This window comes from Ranitomeya imitator, chromosome 9 (assembly GCF_032444005.1).
Source record: "Ranitomeya imitator isolate aRanImi1 chromosome 9, aRanImi1.pri, whole genome shotgun sequence".
NCBI classification, from domain to species: domain Eukaryota; kingdom Metazoa; phylum Chordata; class Amphibia; order Anura; family Dendrobatidae; genus Ranitomeya; species Ranitomeya imitator.
This window is the reverse complement of record NC_091290.1, coordinates 12,798,454-12,820,713: the sequence shown is the minus strand read 5'-3', so window position 1 is coordinate 12,820,713 and position 22,260 is coordinate 12,798,454. Positions and strand designations below refer to the sequence as shown.

The window sequence follows — 22,260 nt, the reverse complement described above, 5'->3', positions numbered from 1 at the left end:
GACCTTTGAACATAAAGGATGGGGCATGTTGAAATCCACCTGCTCCATCCTTCATTCTGATGTCAGGTCACCTCCATACACATTAGATGATTGGCCGGTCCAATGTGTATCACCTGTAACACCAAAAAATGTTCTCCAACGTCTCTTTGCATTGCCTCCTCAGGTGACCTGGTGTCCCGTGCTATGCACCATATGCAATGTCTGAACACGCCCAGACCTGGCATGAGCCCCGCACGGCAAACTCGCCATCCCCAGCAACACATCACCTGGTCTCCGGACTCCCTGCACACACTTTACTATTTCCTGCGCTGCTCTCAGATGGAATCCATGGAAAATCCAAACTTGGACCCACCTAGAATGTCCCTTCACAACGAGAGGTAAGAAGCCCCTGCGGGCATCGGGCTGCTGGGCACTGATATCTGCAGAGTCAAAGATTTAGGGTCTGCAAACATATTGGTTCCTGGGTGGGGCACTATACATCTATCACACATAGGTATACATTGCATGTGATGGTAGAAGAGGCCCATATATTTATATATAGAAATTCCATGTTATGACTTCAGCCCCAGTTCCCCCAGTGCCGACTCTGGTGACTGCAGCCCCAGTTCCCCCAGTGCCGACTCCGGTGACTGCAGCCCCAGTTCCCCCAGTGCCGACTCCGGTGACTGCAGCCCCAGTTTCCCCAGTACCGACTCCGGAGACTGCAGCCCCAGTTTCCCCAGTGCTGACTCCGGTGACTGCAGCCTCAGTGCCGACTCCGGTGACTGCAGCCCCAGTTCCCCCAGTGCTGACTCCGGTGACTGCAGCCCCAGTTCCCCCAGTGCTGACTCCGGTGACTGCAGCCCCAGTTCCCCCAGTGCCGACTCCGGTGACTGCAGCCCCAGTTCCCCCAGTGCCGACTCCGGTGACTGCAGCCCCAGTTCCCCCAGTGCTGACTCCGGTGACTGCAGCCCCAGTGCCCCCAGTGCCGACTCCGGTGACTGCAGCCCCAGTTCCCCCAGTGCCGACTCCGGTGACTGCAGCCCCAGTTCCCCCAGTGCCGACTCCGGTGACTGCAGCCCCAGTTCCCCCAGTGCTGACTCCCGTGACTGCAGCCCCAGTGCCCCCAGTGCTGACTCCGGTGACTGCAGCCCCAGTTCCCCCAGTGCTGACTCCTGTGACTGCAGCCCCAGTTCCCCCAGTGCTGACTCCTGTGACTGCAGCCCCAGTTCCCCCAGTGCCGACTCCGGTGACTGCAGCCCCAGTTCCCCCAGTGCTGACTCCGATGACTGCAGCCCCAGTTCCCCCAGTGCTGACTCCGGTGACTGCAGCCCCAGTTCCCCCAGTGCTGACTCCGGTGACTGCAGCCCCAGTTCCCCTAGTGCTGACTCCGGTGACTGCAGCCCCAGTTCCCCCCAGTGCCGACTCCGATGACTGCAGCCCCAGTTCCCCCCAGTGCCGACTCCAGTGACTGCAGCCCCAGTTCCCCCAGTGCCGACTCCGGTGACTGCAGCCCCAGTTCCCCCAGTGCCGACTCCGATGACTGCAGCCCCAGTTCCCCCAGTGCTGACTCCGGTGACTGCAGCCCCAGTTCCCCCAGTGCTGACTCCGGTGACTGCAGCCCCAGTTCCCCTAGTGCTGACTCCGGTGACTGCAGCCCCAGTTCCCCCCAGTGCCGACTCCGATAACTGCAGCCCCAGTTCCCCCAGTGCCGACTCCGATGACTGCAGCCCCAGTTCCCCCAGTGCTGACTCCGGTGACTGCAGCCCCAGTTCCCCCAGTGCCGACTCCGATGACTGCAGCCCCAGTTCCCCTAGTGCTGGCTCCGGTGACTGCAGCCCCAGTTCCCCCAGTGCCGACTACGGTGACTGCAGCCCCAGTGCCCCTAGAGCCGGCCATAGCTCCCTCAGCTATACTTTGCCTTTTATATGTTATTTAGGAAAGCAGGTTTGTTGGATTTTACCCAAATTTGACAATTTAATGGAACTTTTAGAAAAGGAAAACATCTTGAGAGAGTGTATTTTTTTCTAGGAGCTCTTCTTTTTTTTCTCTTTATCTGTTTTCCCTCATTTTTGAGCCTTTTTTTGCTCAGAATACTTTTACTTGTAAATTTATGGCTGAAATTCCATTTGAAGTGTCCGTGGAATTCCTGCCCGGAGAGAGGGAGGCTGTTAAATTACAGGACCACAGAGCAACGTGGGCAACAACCTCCATGTCTTATGCCAGTAGGAGAGCGTCAGCAGGAGGTAGCCCGGCGCAAACCCACCGAGGCCTGCAATACAAATCTAAAAAATGTGTGCTGCTATTATCAGAGGCTTCTGCCATGGGACTGGGGGCAGATTTGTGGCATAATGGGGTTTTGTCTGTAAGTTTATGAGCCGGTATAAAGAATCCCTGACATTTCCTGCCAAAGAAAATCCTGGGCCCCCAAGATTAGATGCCGCACATTGCCCTGGGGGTGATTGGGGCGATGAGTCCGGTGACATGTAACGTTGTATCATTGCCCGTTTGGAGTCGCCCTTGTTACCATTTACAAGATCTCTGCTTGCTTTCAGTGAATGGGAACATTTTTATGTTAAATCCTGAAACTCTGATAGTTCTCATAGCTTGGGTTTTGCTACAGTTGCATCCATTAGTTTAAGGAAACCCCTTTCGTAAGCCCTAAAAGAGCAGGATTCCCTCTACCTGTCCTGCCAGATCCCTGCTATCATGCTGCTGTTTTTCAGGCCGTTCATCTTGTTGCCCCCACTAATGGAGTGGATGCGCGTGGCTATTACGTATGCAGAACATCGCCGCAGCCTGACTGTGGACGCCGATGACATCAGGCAGACGGCAAGATTACTCCTCCCAGGACTGGACTGTGAACCACGACAGCTGAAGTAAGTCCCAGCACCACCATCAGCAATGGCTGAAGCCCATCATAAGTGGCCAACAACACAAGGTTTATCTGCAGCCGCAAAGATGGCGTAACCACACAGAGCGTCGTCAATGACATTGGTCGCCTACATGGTGGATATGATTGCCACAAGTTGGCGTCCTCAGGTGTTTGGCCATTACTGCTATGTGTTGCCAGCATATCATCATTCATCACCTTGATTCAGATTTATCTGGGGTGTGATAACCTCTGGTCCTTCTGAGGAGTCTTCAGCTGAGGTGTGAAACCCTGAGGCCATTCACCTGGACCCTCATTAGGGGTATGATACCTTCTGGCCTTCTGTCTGGTGTGTGATACCTCACAACTATGAAAGACCGTGGTAATTTCTATTTTCCGCTAAACCACTTCTCTAACCAAGCCCACTCTTTATATGTAACCACACAGAGATATTGAATAATGAAGTCCTTTAGAATTACCACACAATATTATGTCTCCACAGTACATTCCCCCACACACAGTATGATGTCCCCACAGTACATTCACCCACACACAGTATGATGTCCCCACAGTACATTCCCCCACACACAGTATGATGTCCCCACAGTACATTCCCCCACACACAGTATGATGTCCCCACAGTACATTCCCCCACACACAGTATGATGTCTCCACAGTACATTCCCCCACACACAGTATGATGTCTCCACAGTACATTCCCCCCACACACAGTATGATGTCTCCACAGTACATTCCCCCACACACAGTATGATGTCCCCACAGTACATTCACCCACACACAGTATGATGTCCCCACAGTACATTCCCCCACACACAGTATGATGTCCCCACAGTACATTCACCCACACACAGTATGATGTTTCCACAGTACATTCCCCCACACACAGTATGATGTCTCCACAGTACATTCCCCCACACACAGTATGATGTCCCCACAGTACATTCCCCCACACACAGTATGATGTCTCCACAGTACATTCCCCCACACACAGTATGATGTCTCCACAGTACATTCCCCCACACACAGTATGATGTCTCCACAGTACATTCCCCCCACACACAGTATGATGTCTCCACAGTACATTCCCCCACACACAGTATGATGTCCCCACAGTACATTCACCCACACACAGTATGATGTCCCCACAGTACATTCCCCCACACACAGTATGATGTCCCCACAGTACATTCACCCACACACAGTATGATGTTTCCACAGTACATTCCCCCACACACAGTATGATGTCTCCACAGTACATTCCCCCACACACAGTATGATGTCCCCACAGTACATTCCCCCACACACAGTATGATGTCTCCACAGTACATTCCCCCACACACAGTATGATGTCTCCACAGTACATTCCCCCCACACACAGTATGATGTCTCCACAGTACATTCCCCCACACACAGTATGATGTCTCCACAGTACATTCCCCCCACACACAGTATGATGTCTCCACAGTACATTCCCCCCACACACAGTATGATGTCTCCACAGTACATTCCTCCACACACAGTATGATGTCTCCACAGTACATTCCCCAACACACAGTATGATGTCTCCACAGTACATTCCCCAACACACAGTATGATATCCCCACAGTACATTCCCCCCACACATAGTATGATGTCTCCACAGTACATTCCCCCCACACACAGTATGATATCCCCACAGTACATTCCCCCACACACAGTATGATGTCTCCACAGTACATTCCCCCACACACAGTATGATGTCTCCACAGTACATTCCCCCCACACACAGTATGATGTCTCCACAGTACATTCCCCCACACACAGTATGATGTCCCCACAGTACATTCCCCCCACACACAGTATGATGTCTCCACAGTACATTCCCCCCACACACAGTATGATGTCTCCACAGTACATTCCCCCCACACATAGTATGATGTCTCCACAGTACATTCCCCCACACACAGTATGATGTCTCCACAGTACATTCCCCCACACACAGTATGATGTCTCCACAGTACATTCCCCCCACACACAGTATGATGTCTCCACAGTACATTCCCCCCACACACAGTATGATGTATCCACAGTACATTCCCCCACACACAGTATGATGTCTCCACAGTACATTCCCCCCACACACAGTATGATGTCTCCACAGTACATTCCCCCCACACACAGTATTATGTCTCCACAGTACATTCCCCCCACACACAGTATGATGTCTCCACAGTACATTCCCCCCACACACAGTATGATGTCTCCACAGTACATTCCCCCACACACAGTATGATGTCTCCACAGTACATTCCCCCCACACACAGTATGATGTCTCCACAGTACATTCCCCCCACACACAGTATGATGTGTCCACAGTACATTCCCCCCACACACAGTATGATGTCTCCACAGTACATTCCCCCCACACACAGTATGATGTCTCCACAGTACATTCCCCCCACACATGCACCCCCTGCATTGGTGCCTGGCTGCCCACTCGCGTGACCTGAGGATTAAATGTATGTGACCTAAAGGTCATTGAGTCTCTACCCAGACAAAATACTGGATTAAAGATCCACCGCTGTATTCAGCTATAACTGTGTTGTGTGGGGCCAGATATAGCTGAAGTTGGGACTACCCCAAGGCTCCCCCTCCCCCCCCCGCGGCCACCTGGGACAACTGCTCAAATTTGGGACAGCCCTGCTAGATCCGGACGGTGTGCTCTGTTATGTCTTTTGGGCCTTCCCTTATTTTGCATTCCAGCATCGATTTACACTTTTTTTTTGCATTTGTCCTTCTTTCCTCCACTCCCAGGCCTGAATGCTGTGTCAGTTCCCTCAGACGTCTGGATGCCGCAGCGGCCACTGAACGTTTCCAGCAGGACTTGGGCTTCCGAATGCTGAACTGTGGTCGCACTGACCTTATCCTCCAGGCAGTGCGAGCGCTGGGGCCCGAAGGCATTAACACTATGGATGACCAGGTGAATAGTCGCCATCATTCTCCTTTATTTTCTTCTCGGCTTAAAAGGGCCCTGTCCGCCCTCCTGCTATTTCTCCTATATTTCTGCGCTGCCGGAGATGAGGCCGTAGTTTAGTAATATTGCCCAGAAAATACAAATGTTGAAGAATCTGTTTCTAAAATGCGGCATTGTACAGTTTCATCTGTTATTCCTCCTGGAAATAAATAATAATAAATAAATAAATAAATGTTTGCTTTGTGGATTGGGGTGGTCACAGCACAGTCCGACCCTGTCCAATAAGGGCTGACACTGTAAAGTTACATCTACAAGTTGTCTTTTTCTGCCAGTAATGCTGTGACTTGTAGTTCTTCTCCATCTGAAGAGGGGATAATCCTCTATATAACAGAATGTCAGGGTCATTGCATTGACCTCGTCTGTGGTTTTCCAGGGTCTGACCCCGCTGATGTACGCCTGCGCTGCCGGAGATGAGGCCATGGTGCAGATGCTGATCGAGGCCGGAGCAGATCTGGACGTTTCTGTAAGAGAACGATCTGTTACTGTAAGGGGAGGAATGGCCTAGGGCAGACTAGGATTGGTGGAAACATCGCAGCCAAAAAATTGATGCCCCCCATCCCTTCCCTAAAACCCCACTTTAACCCCCTCTAGTAGCCACATGTGCCTGTGGTCCTGTCCATTACAGTCTATGGGAGTTATGGAGATAGCTGAGCTAGTGACGCCATAGACTTTCGAACAGAGCGCCCCCTATATGTATCCACAACTCTCCGTCATTGGGACCACCGAGCATACCTCATTGGGACCACCGAGCAGACCTCATTGAGACCACTGAGCAGACCTCATTGGGACCACCGAGCAGACCTCATTGAGACCACTGAGCAGACCTCATTGGGACCACCGAGCAGACCTCATTGGAACCACCGAGCAGACCTCATTGGGACCACCAAGCAGACCTCATTGGGACCACCAAGCAGACCTCATTGGGACCACCGAACAGACCTCATTGGGACCACCGAACAGACCTCATTGGGACCACCGAACAGACCTCATTGGGACCACCGAACAGACCTCATTGAGACCACCAAGCAGACCTCATTGGGACCACCGAACAGACCTCATTGGGACCACCGAACAGACCTCATTGGGACCACCGAACAGACCTCATTGGGACCACCAAGCAGACCTCATTGAGACCACCAAGCAGACCTCATTGGGACCACCGAACAGACCTCATTGGGACCACCGAACAGACCTCATTGGGACCACCAAGCAGACCTCATTGGGACCACCGAACAGACCTCATTGAGACCACCGAACAGACCTCATTGAGACCACCGAACAGACCTCATTGGGACCACCGAACAGACCTCATTGGGACCACCGAACAGACCTCATTGAGACCACCGAACAGACCTCATTGGCACCACCGAACAGACCTCATTGGGACCACCGAACAGACCTCATTGGCACCACCGAACAGACCTCATTGGGACCACCGAACAGACCTCATTGGGACCACCGAACAGACCTCATTGGGACCACCGAACAGACCTCATTGGGACCACCGAGCAGACCTCATTGGATCCGTATGCTCCTTAATTGGGGGTCCCACATGCCTTAATTACAGGTTTAATGGATGGATATGAGACAAATACATCGCTATCACAATATTCCCACTTTATTCAGAATAATTAATCAGTTCCTTCTCATCTCATGTTGGGACTTGTAGTGTAATTAAGTCTCCGCTGCCTTCTGAAGGCCAAACACAACATTGTAGACGTCTTCTCCCCACGCCATCGTTTCATGTTCCTTTAAGTGGAGCCTCCGGCTCAGGAGAAGCAGAGTTGTGGGTCTTGTGGCTTCACAAAGCCGAAGCTTCCACCACTTCAGAGAGAACTGAGAATTGTCTTGTGTAGAAGCCGCTCTGTGGACGACAGTGAGTTCTGCTCCGGGGCTTCGCCTGGATTTCTAAGAATCAGGAATACTGAAGAAATCCCAATAAATATGTCCCTATCCATTCACCGTCTATAGGAGGTGGTAGCACACGCTCACTACCGCTCCATTCACCATCTATAGGAGGTGGTCGCACGCGCTCACTACCGCTCCATTCACCATCTATAGGAGGTGGTCGCACACGCTCACTACCGCTCCATTCACCGTCTATAGGAGGTGGTCGCACACGCTCACTACCGCTCCATTCACCATCTATAGGAGGTGGTCGCACACGCTCACTACCGCTCCATTCACCGTCTATAGGAGGTGGTCGCACACGCTCACTACTGCTCCATTCACCGTCTATAGGAGGTGGTCGCACACGCTCACCACCGCTCCATTCACCGTCTATAGGAGGTGGTCGCACACGCTCACTACCGCTCCATTCACCATCTATAGGAGGTGGTCGCACACGCTCACTACCGCTCCATTCACCATCTATAGGAGGTGGTCGCACACGCTCACTACCGCTCCATTCACCGTCTATAGGAGGTGGTCGCACACGCTCACTACCGCTCCATTCACCGTCTATAGGAGGTGGTCGCACACGCTCACTACCGCTCCATTCACCATCTATAGGAGGTGGTCGCACACGCTCACTACCGCTCCATTCACCATCTATAGGAGGTGGTCGCACACGCTCACTACCGCTCCATTCACCGTCTATAGGAGGTGGTCGCACACGCTCACTACCGCTCCATTCACCATCTATAGGAGGTGGTCGCACACGCTCACTACCGCTCCATTCACCGTCTATAGGAGGTGGTCGCACACGCTCACTACCGCTCCATTCACCATCTATAGGAGGTGGTCGCACACGCTCACTACCGCTCCATTCACCATCTATAGGAGGTGGTCGCACACGCTCACTACCGCTCCATTCACCGTCTATAGGAGGTGGTCGCACACGCTCACTACCGCTCCATTCACCATCTATAGGAGGTGGTCGCACACGCTCACTACCGCTCCATTCACCGTCTATAGGAGGTGGTCGCACACGCTCACTACTGCTCCATTCACCGTCTATAGGAGGTGGTCGCACACGCTCACCACCGCTCCATTCACCGTCTATAGGAGGTGGTCGCACACGCTCACTACCGCTCCATTCACCGTCTATAGGAGGTGGTCGCACACGCTCACTACCGCTCCATTCACCATCTATAGGAGGTGGTCGCACACGCTCACTACCGCTCCATTCACCGTCTATAGGAGGTGGTCGCACACGCTCACTACCGCTCCATTCACCATCTATAGGAGGTGGTCGCACACGCTCACTACCGCTCCATTCACCGTCTATAGGAGGTGGTCGCACACGCTCACTACCGCTCCATTCACCATCTATAGGAGGTGGTCGCACACGCTCACTACCGCTCCATTCACCGTCTATAGGAGGTGGTCGCACACGCTCACTACCGCTCCATTCACCGTCTATAGGAGGTGGTCGCACACGCTCACTACCGCTCCATTCACCATCTATAGGAGGTGGTCGCACACGCTCACTACCGCTCCATTCACCGTCTATAGGAGGTGGTCGCACACGCTCACTACCGCTCCATTCACCATCTATAGGAGGTGGTCGCACACGCTCACTACCGCTCCATTCACCATCTATAGGAGGTGGTCGCACACGCTCACTACCGCTCCATTCACCGTCTATAGGAGGTGGTCGCACACGCTCACTACCGCTCCATTCACCATCTATAGGAGGTGGTCGCACACGCTCACTACCGCTCCATTCACCGTCTATAAGAGGTGGTCGCACACGCTCACTACCGCTCCATTCACCGTCTATAGGAGGTGGTAGCACACGCTCACTACCGCTCCATTCACCATCTATAGGAGGTGGTCGCACACACTCACCACCGCTCCATTCACCATCTATAGGAGGTGGTCGCACACACTCACTACCGCTCCAGTCACCGTCTATAGGAGATGGTCGCACACGCTCAGTACCCTCCACTCACCGTCTATAGGAGGTGGTCGCACACACTCACCACCGCTCCATTCACCATCTATAGGAGGTGGTCGCACACGCTCACTACCGCTCCATTCACCGTCTATAGGAGATGGTCGCACACGCTCAGTACCCTCCACTCACCGTCTATAGGAGGTGGTCGCACACACTCACCACCGCTCCATTCACTGTCTATAGGAGGTGGCCTCACACGCTCAGTACCCTCCACTCACCGTCTATAGGAGGTGGTCGCACTCGCTCACTGCCGCTCCATTCACCATCTATAGGAGGTGGTCGCACACACTCACCACCGCTCCATTCACTGTCTATAGGAGGTGGTCGCACACACTCACCACCGCTCCATTCACCATCTATAGGAGGTGGTCGCACTCGCTCACTGCCGCTCCATTCACCATCTATAGGAGGTGGTCGCACACGCTCACTACTGCTCCATTCACTGTCTATAGGAGGTGGTCGCACACGCTCACCACCGCTCCATTCACTGTCTATAGGAGGTGGTCGCACACGCTCACCACCGCACCATTCACCGTCTATAGGAGGTGGTCGCACTCGCTCACTGCCGCTCCATTCACCGTCTATAGGAGGTGGTCGCACACACTCACTACCGCTCCATTCACTGTCTATAGGAGGTGGTCGCACACACTCACTACCGCTCCATTCACTGTCTATAGGAGGTGGTCGCACACACTCACTACCGCTCCATTCACCATCTATACGAGGTGGTCGCACACACTCACTACCGCTCCATTCACCGTCTATAGGAGGTGGTCGCACACGCTCACTACTGCTCCATTCACTGTCTATAGGAGTTGGTCGCACACGCTCACTACCACTCCATTCACCATCTATAGGAGGTGGTCGCACACGCTCACTACCGCTCCATTCACCGTCTATAGGAGGTGGTCGCACACGCTCACTACCGCTCCATTCACCGTCTATAGGAGGTGGTCGCACACGCTCACTACAGCTCCATTCACCGTCTATAGGAAGTGGTCGCACACGCTCCCTACCGCTCCATTCACCATCTATAGGAGGTGGTCGCACATGCTCACTACCCTCCATTCACCGTCTATAGGAGGTGGTCGCACACGCTCACTACCGCTCCATTCACCGTCTATAGGAGGTGGTTGCACACGCTCACTACCGCTCCATTCACTGTCTATAAGAGGTGGTCGCACACGCTCACTACCGCTCCATTCATCGTCTATAGGAGGTGGTCACACACGCTCGCTACTGCTCCATTCACCGTCTATAGGAGGTGGTCGCACACGCTCACTACCGCTCCATTCACTGTCTATAAGAGGTGGTCGCACACGCTCACTACCGCTCCATTCACTGTCTATAGGAGGTGGTCACACACGCTCGCTACTGCTCCATTCACTGTCTATAGTACTGGTGGTCACACACACTCGCTACCGCTCCATTCACTGTCTATAGTACTGGTGGTCACACATGCTCACTACCGCTCCATTCACTGTCTATAGTACTGGTGGTCACACACGCTCGCTACCACTCCATTCACTGTCTATAGTACTGGTGGTCACACACGCTCACTACCGCTCCATTCACTGCCTATACTACTGGTGGTCGCACAACGCTCACTACCGCTCCATTCACTGTCTATAGTACTGGTGGTCGCACACGCTCACTACCGCTCCATTCACTGTCTATAGTACTGGTGGTCGCACACGCTCACTACCGCTCCATTCACTGTCTATAGTACTGGTGGTCGCACACGCTCACTACCGCTCCATTCACACAGAGAATTTGTGAATATTTTAGATAAACGCGACTGTATTGTTGTTCCAGGTTCCAAGCATTTCCCCCCGACAGCCCTCTGTTCACCCCGACACTCGGCACTGGACAGCCTTAACCTTCGCCGTGCTCCATAGTCACATCTCCGTAGTGCAGGTAAGTTGCACAATTTACTAATTATGATATATTCACAGAGTGAGAGCCGCAATATCTGAGCGATCATCTGTTTTTTTTCTTTTCTGCAGTTGCTCCTGGATGCCGGTGCCCACGTGGAGGGATCAGCCGTGGACAGCAGTGAAGACAACTATGCAGAAACCCCCTTACAGCTGGCGTCTGCGGCAGGTACCATGCACAGACATATGTAACTATGATGAGTGGAGAGAACAAGGTTTCTTCATGGCAAACTGGAAGGGGAGGGTAGGATAGGCACCGGGAGCGAAAGCAGCGAGTGCCTCTTCGTCTTAGTTGGCGATGCCCATCGCGCCATGTAGTCCCCAATCTAGTTTCCCAACATATGTCCGACTACCATTGTCTTCGGACTCCTGATCAATGGCGGTTTCCTTCTCCAGGTAACTACGAACTGGTGAGTTTGCTTTTGGACAGAGGAGCTGACCCTCTACTGAACATGCTGGAGGCCGGTCGTGTGTCCTCATTGCTTCACGAAGACATGAACTGCTTCAGCCATTCAGCTGCCCACGGGCACAGGTGAGAACCGAAGCTATGGCCTCCTCTATCAAAACATGGCTGCGCTGTCCATGACAACCAATCAGAGCTCAGCTTTCATTTTCCAAACTGCTCTGAAAATGTCACAGCTGAGCTCTGATTGGCTGCTATAGGAATCAATGGCTGTCATATATTTTTTTAAGACAGTCTTCGTGTTCTCGCCCCAATATTCTCCTCTGTAAGAACAAATCCCTATAATAATTTTTACTTACGTTTGACATATCCAAACAATCTATCCCCTGTCTGTAGACTGATCCTTTTCATTACTGGCCCCCCGGGCTCTGAAGAGCAGGGGCCTGTTATTAATTAAAACATTTACCGTTTGTAAAGGATGTAGTGCCATCTAGTGCACTGTAGGGGTACTGCAAGTAACATATCTGGGAATTTGAGGAGCACCTGACACCAGGTCAAAATTGCGCAGTTTTTGTTATTATTTTATTCCCACTGTTCTCCTGAATTGTCTGGTTTTCATTTTTTCTAAATCCGCCATACGATGGCAGAGATATGGGTCTTTTTATATGGGTGTGGCTAACAGGATAATTATGCAAAGCAGCCAAAAGACACGCCCCTGAGGATCCTGAGTCATATCCTATTGGTTAAGAAATTAAGCAGTATCCCTAAATAATTTCAGGAATGTCCTGAGGAAGCTGCTCACTCAGCCTCAGCTCTGCAGCGGAGATGTCCTGTCCCTTGAAGAGATTTTGGCCGAGGGGGTGGACAGCGACACCTCCAGTGTGGGGAGTTTCGACCAGGGGCCCGTCCGGTTGTGTAAGACCAGAATGAAGGCCTTGCAGGAGGCAACGTACTATAGCGCAGAACACGGCTACCTCGATATCACCATAGAACTCCACGGCCTCGGTAAGTCAACAAGTATACCTGCGATCATTGGGGGCACAGTGGGCAGAACGTGAAGGAGACCACGTCATGCACTAACATACGTGTGCGAGACCTGCAGCTGCCACTAGGGGGAGCTCTCTATATGTAGACGTTTTATGCAGTAAGAGCTCCCCCCAGTGGCAGCTTCTGATATGCAGAACTTTATCATTTACTTATACTTTATCTGTACAAGTCCCCTCTATAATTTGTAAAGCGCTGCGGAATATGTTGGCGCTATATAAATAAAAATTATTATTATTATTATACTTTTATTAGGGGATTTGGAGCTTTGTATCAGAAAAATGGAGCCCCCCATTTACATCCAGATGTCTCATCATCACATTTTGTTTGTTTTTTTTGCGTAAATTAAAAAACTGTTCTCTTTATAGGATGTTTCCTCAATACTTGCTGTGTTTAGGCCGCCTCTGGGTTGCCCAGTTTTTGCTCGGCCAACGTGAGGACCCGTGCAATGTTCTGGAGGGCATTAGCATAATTTCTATTTATTTTAGGGGTGCCATGGAAGCTGCATGTGTGGATGGAGTCTCTGCGGACGGCCTTCTCTCATTCACACCACGCCGTAATGGAGAATTTACTGCATGACTTCTGCACCATAAGAGAGGAGGATTATAACGAGGAGCTGATTACCGAGGGGCTGTCGCTGCTCTTCAACATCTTCAAGACCACTAAAGTAAAAATCATTTATTTGCCTACAGTAGATTTATATATTTTATACAGATCAAGGATTATGTATGTACGTACACAGTGACTGCACCAGCAGAATAGTGAGTGCAGCTCTGGAGTATAATACAGGATGTAACTCAGGATCAGTAATGTAATGTATGTACACAGTGACTGCACCAGCAGAATAGTGAGTGCAGCTCTGGAGTATAATACAGGATGTAACTCAGGATCAGTAATGTAATGTATGTACACAGTGACTGCACCAGCAGAATAGTGAGTGCAGCTCTGGAGTATAGTACAGGATGTAACTCAGGATCAGTAATGTAATGTATGTACACAGTGACTGCACCAGCAGAATAGTGAGTGCAGCTCTGGCGTATAATACAGGATGTAACTCAGGATCAGTAATGTAATGTATGTACATAGTGACTGCACCAGCAGAATAGTGAGTGCAGCTCTGGAGTATAATACAGGATGTAGCTCAGGATCAGTAATGTAATGTATGTACACAGTGACTGCACCAGCAGAATAGTGAGTGCAGCTCTGGGGTATAATACAGGACGTAACTCAGGATCAGTAATGTAATGTATGTACATAGTGACTGCACCAGCAGAATAGTGAGTGCAGCTCTGGAGTATAATACAGGATGTAACTCAGGATCAGTAATGTATGTACACAGTGACTGCACCAGCAGAATAGTGAGTGCAGCTCTGGGGTATAATACAGGATGTAACTCAGGATCAGTAATGTATGTACACAGTGAATGCACCAGCAGAATAGTGAGTGCAGCTCTGGAGTATAATACAGGATGTAACTCGGGATCAGTAATGTAATGTATGTACACAGTGACTGCACCAGCAGAATAGTGAGTGCAGCTCTGGAGTATAATACAGGATGTAGCTCAGGATCAGTAATGTAATGTATGTACATAGTGACTGCACCAGCAGAATAGTGAGTGCAGCTCTGGGGTATAATACAGGAGGTAACTCAGGATCAGTAATGTAATGTATGTACACAGTGACTGCACCAGCAGAATAGTGAGTGCAGCTCTGGAGTATAATACAGGATGGAACTCAGGATCAGTAATGTAATGTATATACACAGTGACTGCACCAGCAGAATAGTGAGTGCAGCTCTGGGGTATAATACAGGATAACTCAGGATCAGTAATGTAATGTATGTACACAGTGAATGCACCAGCAGAATAGTGAGTGCAGCTCTGGAGTATAATACAGGATGGAACTCAGGATCAGTAATGTAATGTATGTACACAATGACTGCACCAGCAGAATAGTGAGTGCAGCTCTGGGGTATAATACAGGATGTAACTCAGGATCAGTAATGTAATGTATGTATACAGTGACTGCACCAGCAGAATAGTGAGTGCAGCTCTGGGGTATAATACAGGAGGTAACTCAGGATCAGTAATGTAATGTATGTACACAGTGAATGCACCAGCAGAATAGTGAGTGCAGCTCTGGAGTATAATACAGGATGTAACTCAGGATCAGTAATGTAATGTATGTACACAGTGACTGCGCCAGCAGAATAGTGAGTGCAGCTCTGGAGTATAATACAGGATGGAACTCAGGATCAGTAATGTAATGTATGTACACAGTGACTGCACCAGCAGAATAGTGAGTGCAGCTCTGGGGTATAATACAGGATGTAACTCAGGATCAGTAATGTAATGTATGTACACAGTGACTGCACCAGCAGAATAGTGAGTGCAGCTCTGGGGTATAATGCAGGATGTAACTCAGGATCAGTAATGTAATGTATGTACACAGTGACTGCACCAGCAGAATAGTGAGTGCAGCTCTGGAGTATAATACAGGAGGTAACTCGGGATCAGTAATGAAATGTATGTACACAGTGACTGCACCAGCAGAATAGTGAGTGCAGCTCTGGAGTATAATACAGGATGTAACTCAGGATCAGTAATGTAATGTATGTACACAGTGACTGCACCAGCAGAGCAGAATAGTGAGTGCAGCTCTGGAGTATAATACAGGAGGTAACTCAGGATCAGTAATGAAATGTATGTACACAGTGACTGCACCAGCAGAATAGTGAGTGCAGCTCTGGAGTATAATACAGGATGTAACTCAGGCTCAGTAATGTAATGTATGTACATAGTGACAGCACCAGCAGAGCAGAATAGTGAGTGCAGCTCTGGAGTATAATACAGGAGGTAACTCAGGATCAGTAATGTAATGTATGTACACAGTGACTGCACCAGCAGAATAGTGAGTGCAGCTCTGGGGTATAATACAGGAGGTAACTCAGGCTCAGTAATGTAATGTATGTACACAGTGACAGCACCAGCAGAGCAGAATAGTGAGTGCAGCTCTGGAGTATAATACAGGAGGTAACTCAGGATCAGTAATGTAATGTATGTACACAGTGACTGCACCAGCAGAATAGTGAGTGCAGCTCTGGAGTATAATACAGGATGTGACTCAGGATCAGTAATGTAATGTATGTACACAGTGACTGCACCAGCAGAATAGTGAGTGCAGCTCTGGAGTATAATACAGGATGTGACTCAGGATCAGTAATGTAATGTATGTACACAGTGACTGCACCAGCAGAATAGTGAGTGCAGCTCTGGAGTATAATACAGGATATAACTCAGGATCAGTAATGTAATGTATGTACACAGTGACTGCACAGCAGAATAGTGAGTGCAGCTCTGGGGTATAATACAGGATATAACTCAGGATCAGTAATGTAATGTATGTACACAGTGACTGCACCAGCAGAATAGTGAGTGCAGCTCTGGGGTATAATACAGGATATAACTCAGGATCAGTAATGTAATGTATGTACACAGTGACTGCACCAGCAGAATAGTGAGTGCAGCTCTGGGGTACAAAGCTTTTACACTGTAGATGCTGATTTTTGTGTTTTCTTGTCCATGTAATGGACTTTTGCTCTGTGTGGCAGAGTGATGCGGTGACCCAGCAGGTGGCCTCCATCTTTGCACACTGCTATGGAGACAGCCCAGTGCCCCAGATCCCGGAGATGCAGAAGACTCTCCCCGCACGTCTGGGTAAGTTACCCATAAACATATTGGAGATTGGTTCCTTGGCCGAATTCTCTAAACTGTACTGCGAATATGTTGACGATATATAAAGAATAATAGTAATATGTAACAATGTTTCTCCGCACACGTGGTGTCAGTTGATCTGTGTATCTGGGCTGTTATGACCCGTGGTGTGCGGTTTAGCAGCTATCCGCCTGTTATATCCAGTGCTGACCAGGCTCTTACTGACACCGTTTTTCTGCAGATCCTCATTTTCTGAATAACAAGGAGATGTCGGATGTGAGGTTCCTGCTGGAAGGGAAGCTCTTCTACGCTCACAAGGTTCTGCTGGTCACTGCCTCCAACAGGTAACCTGCCCCGTGCACAGTGTCCACTAGGGGGAGCTAACTGCACATAGATCACACGTCTGTACACGTCTGTATACAGGGTGTGCCCTCTAGTGGTGACTGCAGGTAGCTCCTATCATGGTGTCATAATAAGCAGAGAAAGCCTTTCAGGCCTTTTCATCCCGTCTGGCTCTCACAGATCCTAATGTTTTATTATTTTTGCAGGTTTAAATCTCTGATGACCAATGGAAGCGACGAGGAGGACTCGTGTGTCACAACAATCGAGATCACAGATGTAAAGTACAGTGTGTTCCAGGTGTGTAGACCAAATCATTTATATTTATGCCAGAAATGTAGTAAGTGGATTTATAAAGCGAGACAAGGAAATACAGATGGAGGACAACGAATAAGACCTGTGTGGTGAATCATCAATATAGAGACATGGGGCTCATTGCTGAGCTCCACCTGTAACTCGCATGCAGGGAGCGCCCCCTAGTGGTGGCTGCAGGCGGAATAATAGTCATTTCTGACAACTACGTTTTGGATTTGCCCCAGATTTCAGTCACTGCAAAGGATGAAATTCACCGTCCAAACCCGCTGCCTGGTTTGACAGCCTGTAGCTTCACAATCTGCAGTGACTGTCGCCTTCCCCTGCGGATTCTATCTACAGAGTGTGGAGACATTTCTGAAAAATCTCCTCCGCTTATAAATCCTTATTTGTTGGCCACAAGGTTACCATGTGCACCATAGGGCATCATATGCACCGCCCAACGCATCCGTAAGCTGACATGCACCAGACGGAGTCCTGTTGGCCCTGTTCCCTCAGTTGGTCCTGTTCCCTCAGTTGGTCCTCTTGGCCCTGTTCCCTCAGTTGGTCCTGTTAGTGCTGTTGGCCCTGTTCCCTCAGTTGGTCCTGTTAGTGCTGTTGGCCCTGTTCCCTCAGTTGGTCCTGTTGGCCGTTAGTCCTGTTGGCCCTGTTCCCTCAGTTGGTCCTGTTGGCCCTGTTCCCTCAGTTGGTCCTGTTGGCCCTGTTACCTCAGTTGGTCCTGTTAGTGCTGTTTGCCCTTTTCCCTCAGTTGGTCCTGTTGGCCGTTAGTCCTGTTGGCCCTGTTCCCTCAGTTGGTCCTGTTGGCCCTGTTCCCTCAGTTGGTCCTGTTAGTGCTGTTGGCCCTGTTTCCTCAGTTGGTCCTGTTGGCCGTTAGTCCTGTTGGCCCTGTTAGTCCTGTTGGCCCTGTTCCCTCAGTTGGTCCTGTTGGCCGTTAGTCCTGTTGGCCCTGTTAGTCCTGTTCCCTCAGTTGGTCCTGTTGGCCGTTAGTCCTGTTGGCCCTGTTCCCTCAGTTGGTCCTGTTGGCCGTTAGTCCTGTTGGCCCTGTTAGTCCTGTTGGCCCTGTTCCCTCAGTTGGTCCTGTTGGCCCTGTTCCCTCAGTTGGTCCTGTTGGCCCTGTTAGTCCTGTTGGCCCTGTTCCCTCAGTTGGTCCTGTTGGCCGTTAGTCCTGTTGGCCCTGTTAGTCCTGTTCCCTCAGTTGGTCCTGTTGGCCGTTAGTCCTGTTGGCCCTGTTAGTCCTGTTCCCTCAGTTGGTCCTGTTGGCCGTTAGTCCTGTTGGCCCTGTTCCCTCAGTTGGTCCTGTTGGCCCTGTTGGCCCTGTTAGTCCTGTTGGCCCTGTTCCCTCAGTTGGTCCTGTTGGCCGTTAGTCCTGTTGGCCCTGTTCCCTCAGTTAGTCCTGTTGGCCCTGTTCCCTCAGTTAGTCCTGTTGGCCCTGTTCCCTCAGTTAGTCCTGTTGGCCCTGTTCCCTCAGTTAGTCCTGTTGGCCCTGTTCCCTCAGTTAGTCCTGTTGGCCTCAGTCGGGTCAGTCTATGTCTGTAAGCTGCTTTTTTTTTTAATGTTGGTAAAATGCTTGGAATACACCAGATCCCTTTGGAATCTTTGCTCCTGACCCCTTTGTATCTGTCCTCCGGTCCCGGCGGTCCGTGGCGATGGAGTTAGCAGAGCCGGATGTGTTGTGGCCGTCGCTGAGCACAGAAGAGACGCTGGAGATGAGATACTGCCGGCAGATTTGGCCTCGTCACGTCTCCATTAGCACCAATGCCAGGAAAGCAGCGAGATCCGCGGGAGCATCGGACGGAAGGATGGAAGCAGCGCCCCGGCTCAGTCACCCACTGATGGGATCTGCAGGTCTCCTGGATCTCGCAGTTATCAGCCGTTATTCTGCATCAGATAGACTATTTTTCCAGATGGGGAAACCCAAGGGGAGAAGTTAGCGACCATTACCGTCCTGTATCTGGAGAAGAGATCGCAGGACGTCATCGCTCCTGGTGCTTCTTTCTTAAACGGAGTGAAAACCTCTACACTTATGCAACATTTCTCCAAGCCATTAAAAGCGTTCTCTCCCCCCCCCCTCAAAAAAAATAAATAAAAACCCTCCCTATATTATGAATATGGAATAACTTGCAGAGTGCTATGATTCCAAGTCCTGGGAACCCCAGAGATCCCAAGACTCAATAGACCCCCAAATCCATGGACAGGGACTAATTATTATTTTTTGCAGTGAATATCACATACTGTCTATGGCCAGGAGTGCTGCTGTTTATATAACTACTGGATATATTTCTTCTTTTTCGACCGTTTTGTGTATACAGTTCCTACGCAGACCAATGTGTATCCATGGTAACAGAATACAGATACAAGCTAACTGGTTGCTGTTGTCCATGGATCCGCTGCTGATTTGCAGTCACATTTTCCTGCACTTTGCTGACGGACACTTTTTCTCTCTGCAGATGATGATGCAGTATTTGTATTATGGGGGCACGGAGACCATACAAGTGCCCACCGCGTCTATTCTGGAGGTGAGTGCCTGTGCGGAGGTCTGGTTTTTATTAGCAAATATCCTGGATTATTAGAGGTTTATTGATGACTAAAGAAATGTGAAATAAGGGGGATTGCGTTCCTTAATCTACACCCACCACATTGATGCTGCCGTGGTTGGAGTTAGTTTTGTCAGCTGCCGGCTGTTGTAACCCAACGCCTGAACCTGCGCCATATATATACGGTGGATGTGACCAATTGTAACCTGGCCAGAATGTGTGGCCCTAGGTCCCGGCCCTTGTAGGAGATGGATTTCAACCTCTCGGCCTGTGAACCCTCATTCACAGAGCACTTTAGACCCAATCCATAATGGCCCCCATTGGGGTGTGCCGGTCTAGTGCCAGTCTGTTTTGCCAGGCCAATATGGAGGAAAAAAAATCTATACAATTGAGAGGGGTAGTAACTATCTCCCATGTGTGGGTGAGGTCCACTGTTGGCAGATATTGGCGACATCTATCCCTTGGATCTTAAATGATGGCGTTTCCGTTCCAGCTCCTGTCTGCCGCCAGCCATTTTCAGCTGGATGCCCTGCAACGCCACTGCGAGATCGTCTGCTCTCAGAGCATCGGCCGAGACAACTGCGTCAGCATCTACAAATACGCCAAGGTAAGGCTGCAGACATGGCCGCCACATTCAGGAACTGTGCCCGGTCCTTCCTCTAAATTGGATCACAGCAGGGAGGAGGAATGAGCTTCTTTAATCCGTTACCTTTTTTTTTTTTTAGATCAAAGTTCTTGTTTTACTGTCTAAGGCCTCGTTCACACATCCGTGTCTCCGGTACCTGTGGCGACAGTTTTCACGCGTATCGGAGGCACTGACACACGTCATGTCAGTGTGTTTCATGGACCGTCTGTGGGCAAAACACGCTGACATGTCCGTTTTTTACTGGCAGCACGGGCTATAAAACGTCCGCCGCACACGTAGGTCACACATTGATGTCCTCCGTGTGACACGCATCGTGGAAGAAGCGCTACAGTAAGCGCTATTCCCCGGCGGCAGGTGCTGAAGACGGCTGTCATCATTCTCCCCTGCGAGCCGAAGAGAATGATGAGCTAGGCCGGGATCACACATACGCGAGATACGGCCGAGTCTCGCAGGTGAAAACCCAGCTCTGGCGCCGGCACTCAGGAGCGGAGCGTACAGCTTTATGTATTGCTGTGCGGCTGCACGCTCCCTCCGGAGTGCCAGCGCCAGAGCAGAGTTTTCACCTGCGAGACTCGGCCGTATGTATGATCCCGGCCTTAAAGTCCAAACGATGACCGCTAATAAGTGACAGCAGGTTAGTGGTGTGAACTGGATATGCTGGGAAATTGGGAGCCAGTGAAGGGATTTGCAGAGGGGAAGCAGGAGAGTAGTGAGGAGAGAGATTAATTAGTCGGGCAGCAGAGTTAAGGATGGACTGGAGAGGTGCGAGGGTGTTAGGAGGGAGGCCACAGAGGAGGATGTTGCAGTAGTCAAGGCGGGAGATGATGAGGGCATGCACAAGCATTTTAGTAGATTGAGGGTTGAGGAAAGGACGGATTCTGAAGATATTTTTGAGCTGGAGGCGACAGGAGGTGGAAAGAGCTTGGATGTGCGGTGTCAAGGACAGGGCAGAGTCGAAAGTTACTCCGAGGCAGCGGACTTCCGTTACGGGGGAAAGCGTGATGTCGTTAATTGCGATAGATAGGTCAGGTAAGGAAGATCTATGGGATGGAGGAAAGATGATGAGTTCAGATTTGTCCACATTGAGTTTGAGGAAGCGAGAGGAGAAGAAGGAGGATATGGCTGATAGGCACTCTGGGATTCTGGACAGCAGAGCGGTGACGTCTGGGCCAGAGAGGTAGATCTGAGTGTCATCGGCATAGAGGTGGTACTGGAATCCATGGGACTTTATGAGTTGTCCCAGGTCAAGTGTATAGATTGAGAAGAGAAGGGGTCCTAGAACAGAGTCTTGGGGGACTCCAACAGAGAGAGGGTGGGATGAGGAGGTAGTGTGGGAGTGGGAGACGCTGAATGTGCGGTTGGTGAGGTACGAGTCGATCCAGGATAGGGCGAGGTCTTTGATGCCAAAGGAGGAGAGGATCTGTAGTAGGAGGCAGTGGTCAACTGTGTCGAAAGCAGAGGACTGGTCTAGAAGGAGGAGTACAGAGTATTGTCCAGTAGCTTTGGCGGTAAGTAGGTCGTTAGTGATTTTGGTCAGGGCAGTCTCAGTT

At 50.5% G+C, this 22,260-nt stretch overlaps 1 protein-coding gene across 1 annotated transcript in view; it reads left to right on the top strand.

The window, feature by feature from the left end:
- The window catches only part of ABTB2 (ankyrin repeat and BTB domain containing 2), a 105,325-nt gene that overhangs the window by 80,504 nt on the left and 2,561 nt on the right, over positions 1-22,260 (top strand). The window contains exons 3-16 of the mRNA XM_069739286.1: positions 164-377; positions 2,706-2,858; positions 5,666-5,831; positions 6,259-6,348; positions 11,602-11,703; positions 11,793-11,889; positions 12,117-12,252; positions 12,902-13,128; positions 13,656-13,834; positions 16,777-16,882; positions 17,121-17,223; positions 17,428-17,518; positions 19,978-20,046; positions 20,558-20,671. Coding sequence (XP_069595387.1) covers positions 164-377; positions 2,706-2,858; positions 5,666-5,831; positions 6,259-6,348; positions 11,602-11,703; positions 11,793-11,889; positions 12,117-12,252; positions 12,902-13,128; positions 13,656-13,834; positions 16,777-16,882; positions 17,121-17,223; positions 17,428-17,518; positions 19,978-20,046; positions 20,558-20,671 — 1,847 coding nt within the window. The remainder of the gene's footprint in view (positions 1-163; positions 378-2,705; positions 2,859-5,665; positions 5,832-6,258; positions 6,349-11,601; positions 11,704-11,792; positions 11,890-12,116; positions 12,253-12,901; positions 13,129-13,655; positions 13,835-16,776; positions 16,883-17,120; positions 17,224-17,427; positions 17,519-19,977; positions 20,047-20,557; positions 20,672-22,260) is intronic.